General features: G+C 42.9%; 2 protein-coding genes across 5 annotated transcripts in view; one reads left to right on the top strand and one right to left on the bottom strand.

Annotated features, from left to right (window-relative positions):
• The window catches only part of EFCAB14 (EF-hand calcium binding domain 14), a 44,112-nt gene extending 35,053 nt beyond the window's left edge, over positions 1-9,059 (top strand). For both annotated transcript variants that reach the window (XM_030823857.1, XM_003259016.4), the window contains 2 exons: positions 528-653; positions 5,577-9,059. In XM_030823857.1, coding sequence (XP_030679717.1) covers positions 528-653; positions 5,577-5,752 — 302 coding nt within the window. In that variant the 3' untranslated portion in view covers positions 5,753-9,059. The remainder of the gene's footprint in view (positions 1-527; positions 654-5,576) is intronic.
• A 1,573-nt stretch (positions 9,060-10,632) lies between these two features.
• On the bottom strand, positions 10,633-12,372 carry TEX38 (testis expressed 38). Of its 3 annotated transcripts, none has more exons than XM_003259017.4 (2): positions 12,256-12,372; positions 10,633-11,341 (listed from the first exon to the last, which is right to left on the bottom strand). In XM_003259017.4, exons 1-2 carry the CDS (start codon positions 12,290-12,292, stop codon positions 10,758-10,760), a joined length of 621 nt encoding a protein of 206 aa, XP_003259065.2. In that variant the 5' UTR covers positions 12,293-12,372; the 3' UTR covers positions 10,633-10,757. The 3 variants fall into 3 exon arrangements, with proteins under 3 accessions (XP_003259065.2, XP_012366801.2, XP_012366803.2); XM_012511347.2 differs by having other exon boundaries at positions 10,633-11,262; positions 12,256-12,366; XM_012511349.2 differs by having other exon boundaries at positions 10,633-11,190; positions 12,256-12,366.
• Between the last annotated feature and the right edge of the window lie 793 nt (positions 12,373-13,165).

Raw genomic sequence — 13,165 nt, 5'->3', positions numbered from 1 at the left:
CCCACACAAGTATTTTTCTATTTTAGAAAAGCAGTGCAAGCTCTCTTGAATTCTCCTTTAGGTAGGAGACAGAACTGTGGTGGGATGCCTTGTCCTAACATTGTGCTACATCATCTTATGGTTGCACTCTTAGCACCAGCTTAGCGGGTGGCCATACCCCTAGACTGGGTTTAAAGCACATCTCCCAGGATGTCAAGATCTTTGATATCTAGCCACTATGTTCTTGTCACTTGATAGCTTAAGCTTTTACCATCTAAACATGTTTAATGCTAACTTGTACTGTAAGATCTTCTAATGGGACTGCTGCTGCAAACCTTAATGTAATGTAATACTGGTTGGTGTTCCCTTGCCCGCAAATATGTCTCAATCCAAGCCTTTAACTTCACATCGTCCCTATGCTACTTAATCTTCAAATATTTCTCTAAATTAATTGTATATCCAATTTTCCTAAAAGATGACCTTCGATGCTAGTTTAATTTGGTGTTAAATTCAATAATACTAAATAAAACCATATGTATTTGTTACAGAGCAAGTAGAGAGTTTTACATCAAAGCCATCAGCATTGCCAAAATTTTCACAGTTTCTTGGAGACCCAGTTGAGAAAGCTGCCCAACTAAGACCTATCTCCCTACCAGGAGTTTCTAGCACTGAAGGTAAATTTTTATACCACGGGGTAGTAATGGGAATGTTCAAAGTAATAACTTTTTAATGTTTATTTTCACTTGTCAAAAATATATATGATCTAACATTTATTGAGCAGATATCAAGTGCCAGTTACTTGATATGCATTATGTCGTATAATCCTGATAACCATCCCATGAACATAAGTATTTATGTATTATACCCATTTTACTGATAGGGAAACTGCCTAAGTCCACACAGCAAATAATTGGTTGAAACAGAATGCAAACCAAGACAGTCTGATGCCAAAGCTTGTACTTTTTTTTTAGACCCCGAGGCTGGAGTGCAGTGGCACAATCTGGGCTCACTGCAACCTCTGCCTCCCAGGGTTAAGGAATTCTCATGCCTCAGCCTCCCAAGTAGCTGGGACGACAGGTGTGTGCCACCATGCCCGGCTAATTTTTTGTATTTTTAGTAAAGATAGGGTTTCACCATGTTGGCCAGGCTGGTCTTGAACTCCTGACCTCAAGTGATCCGCCTACTGAAGTGCTGGGATTACAAGCACAAACCAACTCACCTGGCCAAAGCTTGCACTTTTAACCAGTGTACTATATTGTCTTTCTGTTAATGTTTTTTAGGGTCTTCATTCACTGAGTGCCTCATTAAACCTAGTGCTAAGCAATAAGAATACAGTATAAGATATGGTCTCATTTTCTTTCTTCAAGGATATTACAGTGTAATGGAGAAGGCATAAAAGCAAATACAATACCACGAGATTAGTAAAATAAAGTAAAAGTTGACCCTGTTTGTCAGGGCCCTCCAAAAATGAAGGGCCCTTTTACTGAAAATCAGCAAAATATTAGTACAAAGGATATGATTCACAGAAAAATGTGTTTGCATTGCTTCCAGCAGTGCATGTTTTATCCCTCATGGTGATGTTTAGTGCCTCCTGATTTTGTATTAGCTGGCTGCCTGGCAAATCACTTGCTTCTGTCCACCCCACCTTCCTCTGGCTCTTCTCTTTAGCCTAGATACCATTCTACCAGGAACATTTCTTTACCTCCCATGACTGGATTAGGCTCCTCCTGTGTGCTCTTAAATTTTGTTTGCCCCTGTTTAGTACATGTCACTCTGTTGGAATTTCCTGGGGAGATACAAAATATAACTTCCTATGGGTAAAGACTACGTCTTGTTTACTCCCAGCCCCCTAGCACAGTACCTGGTACTCCTGAATATTTGTTAAATAAATGAATGAGTTACCTACACATTGCAATTAAATGCTTAAAGCATAGAAGACTTAAATTTTTATATCACCATTTAAATGTGATTGCTTTTCTTCCCTGTTCCTGACTTTTTTTTTCTGTTCTCTGGGGAGGAGGGAAAGTGTTGTGTTTAATGGGAACACAAGCTTCCTGCCACTTTCCATTGTTACATCAATATTTGATGAGAATGAATGGGGGGAAGCTATTAGGTCAGATTAAGGAATAGCAGTCTTAACATTCGTGCTTCAGTCCTCAGCATAGGCCTTAAATACTTTTGGACGACTACACTTTTGGAATGACCTGAGGCAGCAATCATATTTTTATTTGAATACTGCTACCAAGTGCGTAGTGTAGCATGTTGTATAAACTCATGCCACAAAAAAAAAGAAAAGGCCGGGCGCGGTGGCTCACGCTTGTAATCCCAGCACTTTGGGAGGCCGAGGCGGGCGGATCACGAGGTCAGGAGATCGAGACCACGGTGAAACCCCGTCTCTACTAAAAATACGAAAAAAAAAAATTAGCCGGGCGTGGTGGCGGGCGCCTGCAGTCCCAGCTACTCAGAGAGGCTGAGGCAGGAGAATGGCGTGAACCCGGGAGACGGAGCTTGCAGTGAGCCGAGACCGCGCCACTGCACTCCAGCCTGGGCGACAGAGCGAGACTCCGTCTCAAAAAAAAAAAAAGAAAAACAGGATTCTTCAGCCAGCCACTTGGTGTAAGGCATTGGGAACAAGTGTCCCACTGCTTTCCTGCCTTTCAGAGAGCTTTTGACATTTTATTAGCTGCATTGCTGCACCTATTGTAGGAGTGAGAGCAGGGCCCTATTCAGAAGCTTGTTTATAGGAGCTCCTTGATGGACTGGACCTTGCACTGCAACTGTTTTCTCTCCCTTCAAGCTATTTTTATTCTTCCTGAATACCAAACATCAAGAGGCCTATTTTACCTAGGTATGGTGTGGAATAAATGATGAAATTAAAGGAATTTGGGAAGATTTTTAAAGAAACATAAAGCTCATTGACCTTCTTTGGTATTAGAGATTAAATCTTCTATTTGATTATGGAGACACAAGTATTTTTTAAATGTTATGTATATACGGCCAGGTGCAGTGGCTCATGCCTGTAATCCCAGCATTTTGGGAGGCCAAGGTGGGCAGATGGCTGGAGCTCAGGAGTTCGAGACCAGCCTGGGCAACACAGTGAAATCCCATCTCTACAAAAAATACAAAAATTAGCCAGGCGTGGTAGCGCACACGCTGTAATCCCAGCTACTCAGGAGAATAGCCCGAGCCTGAAAGTTTGAGGCTACAATGAGCTGTGATCATGCCACTGCACTCTAGCCTGGGTGACAGAGTGAGACCCTGTCTCAAAAAAAAAAAAAAAAAAAAGTTATGTACATAACTGACTAAGTGTTTATGATGAGGCCCTTGAGAAAATATCAGAAGAAACTATTGATAGACATTCTCTAATCATTTTGGCTCAATATTGCCATTGAAATAAAAAAAGATGCAGATCAACTGGTAATATTGCTCTTTTCCTTTCTACTGATTTTTAAAAAGTAGACAGCCTGCACTTTGGAGAGGTAATTCCTCTGGTTCTTCTTTTTTATTGAAATACAATTCACATACCATAACATTCACCTTTTTAAAATGCATTTAATCTAGTGTTTTTTAGTATATTCACAAGGTCATGCAACCATCACCACTATCTAATTCCAGAACATTTTCATCACCCCGCACAGAATCTCTGTACCCATTAAACAGTCACTCCCAGTCCCCTCTCCTGCCAGTCTCCAGCAACCACTAGTCTCTTAACCACTATCTCTATGGATTTGCCTATTTGGGGTGTTTCACATAAATAGAATCATACAGTATGTGGCCTTGTGTGTGCTTTTTCTTTCGATATGATTCTTTCACTTAGCATAATGTTTTTATGGTCTATTCATGTTGGAGCATATACCAGTACTTCACTCCTTTTTATGGCTGAATAATATTCCATTCTGTTGACCTAACACAGTTTGGTCTGTTCATCCGTTGATGGACATTTCGATTGTTCTCACTTTTGGGCTATTAAGAATAACGCTGCCATGAACATTCATGTGCAAGTTTTTATGTAAACATATGTTTTCATTTTCCTTGAGTATATACCTAGGAATGGAATTAATGGGTCATATGATAGTCCTAACTTTTTGAGGAACTCCTACACTTTTCCAGAGTGGCTGTACCATGTTACATTCCCATCAGCAATGTCTGAGGGTTCAATCCACTTTCTCCACATCCTCCCTAACGCTTGGTAAGGCCTGTCGTTTTTTATTATCGCCATCCTAGTGATTATGACATGGTATCTCATTACACTTTTGAGTCACTGGTTCTTGAGCTGCTTAATTTCTGGATCCAGAGAGACAAGTGTCACATAGTAGAAAGAGCACTGGACTAGGTAATAAGAAATTTGTATTCTAGGCCAGGTGTGGTGGCCTAGCACTTTGGGGAGGCTGAGGTGGGCAGATCATCTGAGGCCAGGAGTTAGAGACCTGGCCAACATGGTGAAACCCCATCTCTACTAAAAATACAAAAATTAGCCAGGCCTGGTGGTGCACACCTGTTATCCCAGCTACTAAGGAGTCTGAGGCAGGAGAATAGCTTGAACCTAGGAGGCAGAGGTTGCAGTGAGCCAAGATCACACCACTGCACTCCAGCCTGGGTGACAGAGTGAGACTCCACCAAAAAAAAAAAAAAAAAAAAAAGCCAGGCGTGTTGGTTCATGCCTGTAATCCCAGCACTCTGGGAGGCCGAGTTGGGCGAATCACCTGAGGTCAGGAGTTCAAGACCAGCCTGGCCAACATGGTAAACCCCATCTCTACTAAACATACAAAAAAATTAGCTGGGCGTGGTGGCGAGCGCCTGTAATCCCAGCTACTCAGGAGGCTAAAGCACAAGAATCGCTTGAACCCGGGAGGCAGAGGTTGCAGTGAACCAAGATCACGCCACTGCACTCCAGCCTGGGCGACAGAGCGAGACTTTAGCTTCAAAAAAAAAAAAAAAGAAATTTGTATTCTGTTCCACTTAAGAGTTACATGACCGTAGGCAAGTTACTTTCCTCTTTGAGCTTTGGATTTCCTGTCAAAACTGAGAAAGCTATGAGTGTTTGGGATTGTTTTATGGGCTTCCAAGTCATTCCTCCAGTCTCCACTCAGCCATCCAACAAGAAATCTCACAATATGCCACAGTCTGTTTTATGAGCTAGCTCCTATCACATAACTCATTAGGCCTCTGCATTCCTTTTCACCCCTTCAACATAAGAATAAATGCAGGAAAATCTAAAGGGAAGATGCTGGACAGAGAGAAGATGAGACCATTCATTCTCCTGCGATTATCTGTCACTGCTTTTACTTTGGCAGTGTCTCACTGTGTTGCCTAGGCTGGTCTCAACTTCTTGGCCTCAAGCAATCCTCCTGCCTCAGCCTCCCAGAGTTTTGGGATTATAGGCATAAGCCACTGCACCCAGCCTTTTTTTTTTTTTTTTATCTTAAGGGATCAAAAATTAGTCTTCCTGATGTAGTGAAATCCTAAACTTTACCATTTGGAAACAAAATTTGCGGAGTAGCTTTTCTTTTAGTGTTTTAAATTCAGTTGAGACTACTTTTAACTAAATTTAGCTGTATGTTTAGACATATACATTTTTTGTAATTCATTTTTGACAGATCTTCAGGATTTATTCCACAAGACTGGCCAGGACGTGGATGGGAAGCTGACCTACCAAGAAATCTGGACCTCCCTAGGTTCTGCTATGCCAGAACCAGAGAGCTTGAGAGCATTTGATTCCGATGGAGATGGAAGATACTCATTCCTGGAGCTAAGGGTAGCTTTAGGTATCTAGCCTCATCAGGCATATTTTAGAAATGGACTGCCTAATATCTGTTTACCTAACAACAAAACAACCCTTACTTACCCATCGGTCCTCTAGTCCTCCAAACTACTGTAGCAGATACTTTGCCACCTTTTAACTCGTTTGAAGAAGCTATATAAAAGTTATTTTTTTAAAGAAGAAGACCATTTTACTTATGATGTTCAGAAATCTATGATTTCCTAAAACCAGTAAGATCTTACATTTTAAAGTTGCCAGAAAAAAAAATAAAGCCCTCTTTTTTTCTCTTTCCTTTTTTTGAGGGGAGGAGACCTTATCTTTTAAAGCTGGGAAATGTATATAGAGAGAGAATAAGCCACCTTTTATATTTCACTTAAATTTGCCTTAAATTAGCTGCACTTTATAGAGACTCAGAAAATGTCTTTTCTTTAAAAGATAGGCCTTTTCTGTTTGTAAATATTTAAATGAAAGAAAGTATTGTGCATATTGTGTGGAAAGTAGGAAGAATGGTTTTGAACAGGATGTGAACAAATGACTTATTAAAAATTGTTGATCTGGTGTGGGTGGCAGCTGAAACTGCATCCATGTCTCCATAAGGCATCCCTCAAAGGCCCAGGCGCTGCCAGGGGGTTTGTCCTGGTAGCTGGAGGAACCGATTTCAGGGAGTAGACACTGGAGACAGTACTGACTCCAGGCATGGGTCATGGAAGTAGGATTCTGGTTCTTTGTTCCTGTTCCCTCAGCTAATCCCAACCTGGGAATCAGATAAGTCTTGGGGATTTTTCTCATTTTTAGTACTATTTCAGGGTTTATGAGCATAAAAAGTTATCCATTGGGGAGCTCCATTTTCCCTGCTGAGTGAGCTAGATTGCCTTCCCCACCCACCCACTTAAGTCTGTCTTAAAGCCGTAGCTGGCTCCCACCACCAGTACCATCTCCATTCTGAATGGCAGGGCTAAATTCCCCCAACCACTCTCTCACACCGACCACCCAGAGCTTTAGAAGAGAGCTGTGCTTCTAATTTTGACCCAGAAAACCATACCCCTTGAGATTTTACCTAGAGGCTAACCAAGAGCCTAATATGTTTCCCTGGGGGATGGCTAAAGCCAAAAAGGTTGTGAGATGAAACATGTGAAATAATACTCAGTTTCCTTACAGTTACCAGCTCAGAAGTAGCTAGAGGCTTTCTATCCAAAGGATGTCAAAGTATAGCAGGGCAGGCCTGGAGCTGGGGCCTTCACATGGTGGTAGCAAGTTTTTCAAATCTAATACAAGCAAGTACAATACTTCCTTTAAATGCTTCTGCGGACCTGGCATGAAAGATCCCTAGATTGAAAGGAATAATACCTCCATGTCTCCTGTATGTTGAGTCTAGAATTGCTATGTTGTTCTTAGAAGCAGTCTTTGGGCAACAACTCGAAAGGAAAAAAAAACTACAAAAACTTAACTTTGGTATAGGCCCAGTCAGGGAGAAAGTAGAGAAAGCTTTCATGCCACAGACTTCTTTAGTGGAGATCATTTCCTTTCTAACTTTGTTCAGGTTGCCCTCCAGCCACGGATACAGTCCGGTACCCTTAAACATTTAAGGGCTGTTTTTTTTTCTTTACATGATGTTTAGCTTGGTATTGACTAACCTTAAATTTTTTTTCTAGAAGTATTAAAATTTAGTTAAAGCAAGATGAAGTCTTTTCCCGTGAATGTGTCCCCTTATCTCATTATAGCTTATGCTCAGTTTCACTTTCTTGGAAAGGTTAAAACAAATTAGCCTGGCACTTTAGGTAACTTGAAAATAACTCTCACCCTTCTGGCTGCCTTCCATCCACTCTCAACCCACACCTTTTTTAAATATATATACACCCTTACAGATTTTCTAACAACCAAATAAAATTCTAGCAATAAATTGAATTATACTGCTATATTTGTACATACTGTACCATAAATAGTATGTCTGTACCTGGAAGGTATTTTTTTGAGAACTGATTTATATGAAATATACTTGAGGGTAATGTAGCTTGTCCTTTTTAGTTTCAAATTCTTATTCATAGGCAGATACTTTGAAGACACCTTAACTCTTTGTTGTGTGTACTTTTCCCTTGCATCAGATAGCTATACGTGGAGAAATCCATTTTGTTTTTTGGTTTATCTTCTGTTCTTCCTACCTTGTGCTTGTCTGACTAGTATCACCCCTGAGCCAGTATATAATACCATCCTGTCCCCCTACCAAGTTTGACAGAGGTGTTTATACTTCATTCTCAGATCTATGAATATTTTTGTCATCCTGCCTGAGAAAGTACCATATCTTCCAGGCAAAAGTAGGGTATCTTGAACTCCTTTCTTCTGAGTTGAGCAGACTCACTGGCTTAAGCATCCCATAAGCCTATTATTTAGTGTGAATTTGGGACTTTTATTAGTATGTTGTCTTAACTTACTGAGCCTGTAACTTGTATTTAGCTGTAGTCAAGCCTCACCAGCCATATCTCATCTCTGAGAGGAAGATTGGATGGTGAGTTTGGTTTTGGTTTTGGTTTTAAATCCTTTTACCTTTTCAGTCTGGCAGCTCCTACTGCTGCTTTCCTAAGTTACTCAAAGCACTGCTTCTTGGTCCTTGTTTTCTTTTGCCTTGTACTATCTTGTATAATGTTTACTAAAAGAGCCTCCCCATAAATCAGAGAGGCAAAAAGGTAGCATATAAAAAGAAGAACCAAAAGAAGAGAAAACCTGACTTCGAGATGACTGTGGTGTCATCTAAAAGGCAGAGAGGTGCCTGACCCTCAGGAATGTGTATGATGCAACAGAGCTGAAGAGTGGGTTCCCTTCACCTACTGCTGGCCATTGTCTCTTCTGTTGGAGATTCCTTTCTTTATGGTTGCTGTTCGTAACCCCTTCAACACCCCCCCTTGCTGGCCCTGCCGGTCACAGTTGAGGATTTTGGCTGTGATGGGCTCATACTCATAATGGCCTGTTGAGTTGTTTTTAGTGACAGGTTTTGTTTGCTGCACACCTCATTGGCTTGCTTACCAACACCAGCTAGAAGTGGTCCCTCTTTCATATCCAAACCAGAACACATTTGGGTATTCCTGAGACTTTATAGAGCGTGTATTGTTTGTTATACGAACCTAACCTACCTTGTTGTTTTCTCATATTAAGAAATTTAAATCTACTTTGTTTTAGTGAAGCTATTTTGGTAATGTATAAGCAATTTTGGTTCTGTTTAGGGAGAATTCAGGGTTTCCATGACTTGATTTGAGCTCTGCATATTTCATATAAGTAACACAGCCATTTTAATTTAGCTAAATAAAAAAATTTCTTTTTCTCTCAATGTGTCTGACTAAAGCCTCTCTCACTCCCCTGCGATTTCTAAGGGAAAAAAAAAAATCTGCTTTGATTTCTATTTTTATGGATGCCTTATACCTTTTGAAAGCAAGGAGTAACACATGGTGGGCCCAAAGTAATTAAGAATCTGCCTTAAGGACTGCAATATTTGGCCTGAAGAAGCAAAGGCTGCAGGGTTCAGGCTTTATGCATCCAGAGGATGGGAGGGGTGAGGGGAGGCAGGAGTGAGCCCTGCCCCTGTGTCTACCCGAGATGCTCCACTTAGGCCTGTTTTATTTTTTGAGAGTCAATATAAAAGCGTGTTTGCCATAAATGTTCCACCACCTTAAAAAAAAAAAAAAGCTTAAAATCCATTGCTAAAGAGGGGTCATACACAAGCTAAAACTTTTTCATACACAGAAAAAAAATAACTCTACATGTTTGCTAGATTCTGGATACCTCCTCCCCTCCCCCCAACACAGAATCTGGTGACCTTCCCCCTCAGTCATTATGTAAATGACTATACATAAAGCTTTTGTTATTTACAAATATAATGAGAGGATTTGTTCATTTCCAAAAGGAAAGGGAGAAACACATATCCTGTGACAGAGCTGGGCTTTCTTACCTCGAACTGGAGCCAAATGGGCAGTATTATCTTTGTCTCACCTTTTAGAACCATTTCCAGAAGTACAAAAATTATTAATATTCCCATGTGGTGGATCTTAACTTTTGGGAGGGGGACATGGATTTCTGTAGGAAAGGTAAAAACTATGGATATATGTCTACGTATAATTTTAGGCAGTTCACAGACCAGCCCTTCCTCCAAGCCAATTCATGGACCAACTTAATGACACCCTACATACAATCCAAAGCATTCACCAAGTGTTTTCTAACACGACATATCATTAGGGAAGGGGCACTATGGTGTATGGTGGGAAGATCAGTACCTTTGATGCCAAGCAATTGATGATCAATAACTTTCATACCAGTAACTCTGATGCAAGGCAGATGTAGACTTGAGAACTGGCTCTGCAACTAAGAAAGGTATGGCATATGCCCTTGGAACCTGTCTCTTCATCCATAAGAGGAGGATCATGATATCCATTTGTCAGTGTTGTTGTGAATTATTAGAAATAATGTAAAGAGGCAACCACGTAAGAGCTACATACATCATAGATAATAACAAAGAATGCATTTCAGCCCATAGTGCAGTGTGGCTCACAGGGCTCGTGATGACTCGTTTTGCCTGTGACATAGCCACTGTAAATCAACATAGCTCACGTACCCTCAGCAGCTATCACTCTTGTGGCAGCTGTGCTTCACATCCCACAGAACACCAGCGCCTTGGGGTACCTAGGCCAGGGCCTGGCACACATTTTTGTTTTAAATACTCAACAGAGGGATATTGAGTCCATCCACAAGTACTGGTTCAGCGTGTCTCCCCACAGCCAACCTCCAGTGCCAGTTCATATTGGTGAGACTCAGCAACCAACTTGGTTTGCAAAGTGACCCCATCAGACAGGAAGGACATTGCCTTCCTAACAGCAAGTGAGAAACGAGGGAGCCTTGGACTTTTTTTTTTTTAATATTTCATAGCATGACATCCAGGTGGGTCCTGACCTCTGTCAATACCGCCTTCCTGAGGTTAGTTCCATTTCCTACTCTGCACCTGATTCCTGCAGCTCCTACCCTCAGTGAGAGGAGGCTACAATTCTGAAGCAAAAGGCTTGGCATTGAAGCTATGGTCTTCCTGGGCCAAATTCGGGAGGGAATGGAAGAGAACATTCCTTTCAGGACAGGTGGCCAAAGGATAGGAGACAGAGTGGTTCAGCACGGGGGGTAGGTTGCACAAGGGTGGGGCAAAGGGCACCTCCTGAAAGATGGGAAGTGGGAATGGGGAGCTGGCCTGGGGCTGCTGTGGAGCCAGCTGCAGTGCAGGTTGCAAGGGAGCAGGGCTTTCCACCTTGGGGTTGCTGTCTTGGTCAGCGTAGCTCCTGCCTTCGGGGATGTCCAACTCCCACGGAACATCTGGATTCTGGACCTCAGTCTCAGTCTTGGTGACAGCAGGGGGAGGGCCCGTGTTGATGGCTGCATTCATGCCGTAGCGCCGTCGCTTGTTAATCCAGTACAACAATGGGCTGTAGGTGAATGTGGCAGCTCTCATCACCTCCACCCACTGCTGGGCACGCTCTTGCCGCCTCAAGTTCTTCCTCCAGTGCAGAAAGATAATGCACCCTCCAGTTGCCACAGAACACAGCCCCAGGATTCCAAAGTACAATGAGATCCACACTAAGGCAGCAAGAAAGAAAAAGAGGCATGCTGGCTGATAGCAGTAGCTTGGGGCCTGAGCTGTTTCTCATTCCTCTTTCACTTAACCATGCGTCAATCACTCCATCCACTTAACTACTCTCACCGTTCCTTCCCTCCCTCATTGACTTGCCTCATCATTCTCTTATTCAGTCAAAGCTAGATTTCCCGGGAGCTTAAGCACCACCTTTAACTCTTTACAGATCAGAAAAGCTAGGTCTAGAGGAGGCATGTGCTGCCCAGGCTCAGTCAAGCCTCTGATTCCTAACCCAGGACCCATCCAATCCATCAGACTGAGAAGTTTCACTATGAGCAAGTCCATCAAGAAGCAAAAGTTCACCAGCACTTTGTGAGGCCCAGGCGGGCAGATCACTTGAGGTCAGGAGTTCAAGTCCAGCCTGGCCAACATGGTGAAACCCCGTCTCTACTAAAAATTTAAAAATTAGCCAGGTGTGGTGGTGCACGCCTGCAGTCCCAGCTACTTTAGAGGCTGAGGCAGGAGAATCACTTGAATCCAGGAGGTGGAGTTTGCAGTAAGCCTAGATGGAGCCACTGCACTCCAGCCTGGGCAACAGAGCAAAACTTCATCTCAAAAAAAAAAAAAAAAAAAAAAAAAAAAAAGTGAAAGTTCATCAGTTCACAGAGACACCAATGTCCCATCCCATTCCATTCAGCTGTGATGGTCCTGGGCTATTGATAGTATCTTCTCTGGTTGATCAGAGCGTGGTCTTTGCCTTAAAATAATTCTTAGTTTTCTAGAGCAGACTATCTCCTAACTGCTTAGCTCTCCTCCAGGCAGCCAGGCACTGTCCCATCCATGCAAAGGGCCTTCCCTGAGTGTTTGTCCCCAAGCCCTAAGGCGCAAGTCCAGTGACAGGGACTGGAGGAGCACTTACTCCCAGGGAAGCGCAGGTCCTCCTGTTGGGAATCCATACGGTTGAGCTTTGGTACCTGGCCGATGGCTCTGGGGAGAGGGAACTCACCCACCCATCTGCCCAGCCAATCAGAGTCTCCAGAATGCCCAGGCCCTTTGTTCTCTAAAGGAGAGGTCACTGGATTCTGAGAACTGGACATTCTAGGGGCAGTGCTTGTGAAGTGGTCCTGGGTTAATGGAAGGAGGGGACTTCATCCAGTGGCATTTTTTGGGTAGAATGTCTCTACTATTTCCATCAGAGACTGGGTCACCTATTGAATTGTCTGCACCTACCCCTTATGGTGAATCCACAGAGCAGACCCCAGCAAAGGGCCATCGTCCTTCAGGGACTTATTGATGTTGCTGGTCTTTAGGGAACAGTTGATGGGATACCTGTCCCCAGTGAGGAATGTAACAAGGAACACACAGCATTGGGCAGCCCTGGTCTCAAAAAGTATCTAACCAAGTTGGTAGGAAAAAACCTCCTCAAGGGAACCAAGTGGTCAATACCTCCTTCTTTGGCTCCAACAATCTGTCTTTTATTTAGTTACCTTCCTTCAAGTGCTGACAAGTGTTTCCCAGGCACCAGGCCCTGTGGGGCTCCCCACCATCTGGCCTGCATCTACTTCCAGCCTTACTTCCCTACTCGTCCTCCACACACTTTTACCTTCTGCCTAGTCAGCATGAGCACACATCTCTGGAGGTATGCTGAGGCTGCTCCTTCACCCAGGAGTGCCTCTGCCCACTTTTCCACCACTGAACACCTGCTCATCCTTCAAGACTCAGCTCAGCCCCGCTACTCTGTGACAGACTGCCCAGAATCATATCATCTCCAATTTGAAGGAACTTTGAGAGTTGTCTAGTTCATCTCCCACCATCTGGTCCCACCATCT

This window comes from Nomascus leucogenys, chromosome 12 (assembly GCF_006542625.1).
Source record: "Nomascus leucogenys isolate Asia chromosome 12, Asia_NLE_v1, whole genome shotgun sequence".
Taxonomy (NCBI): domain Eukaryota; kingdom Metazoa; phylum Chordata; class Mammalia; order Primates; family Hylobatidae; genus Nomascus; species Nomascus leucogenys.
Note: the sequence above shows the minus strand (reverse complement) of the source record. Positions and strands in the feature narration are given on the sequence as shown.

Bases quoted from the DNA above. Each gene is read 5' to 3' on its own strand.
- TEX38 (XM_003259017.4), bottom strand. From the start codon at position 12,292: ATGGATTCCCAACAGGAGGACCTGCGCTTCCCTGGGA. The intron at 11,342-12,255 runs GTAAGTGCTCCT...TTGCTGCCTTAG, and splicing joins GGACCTGCGCTTCCCTGGGA to TGTGGATCTCATTGTACTTT.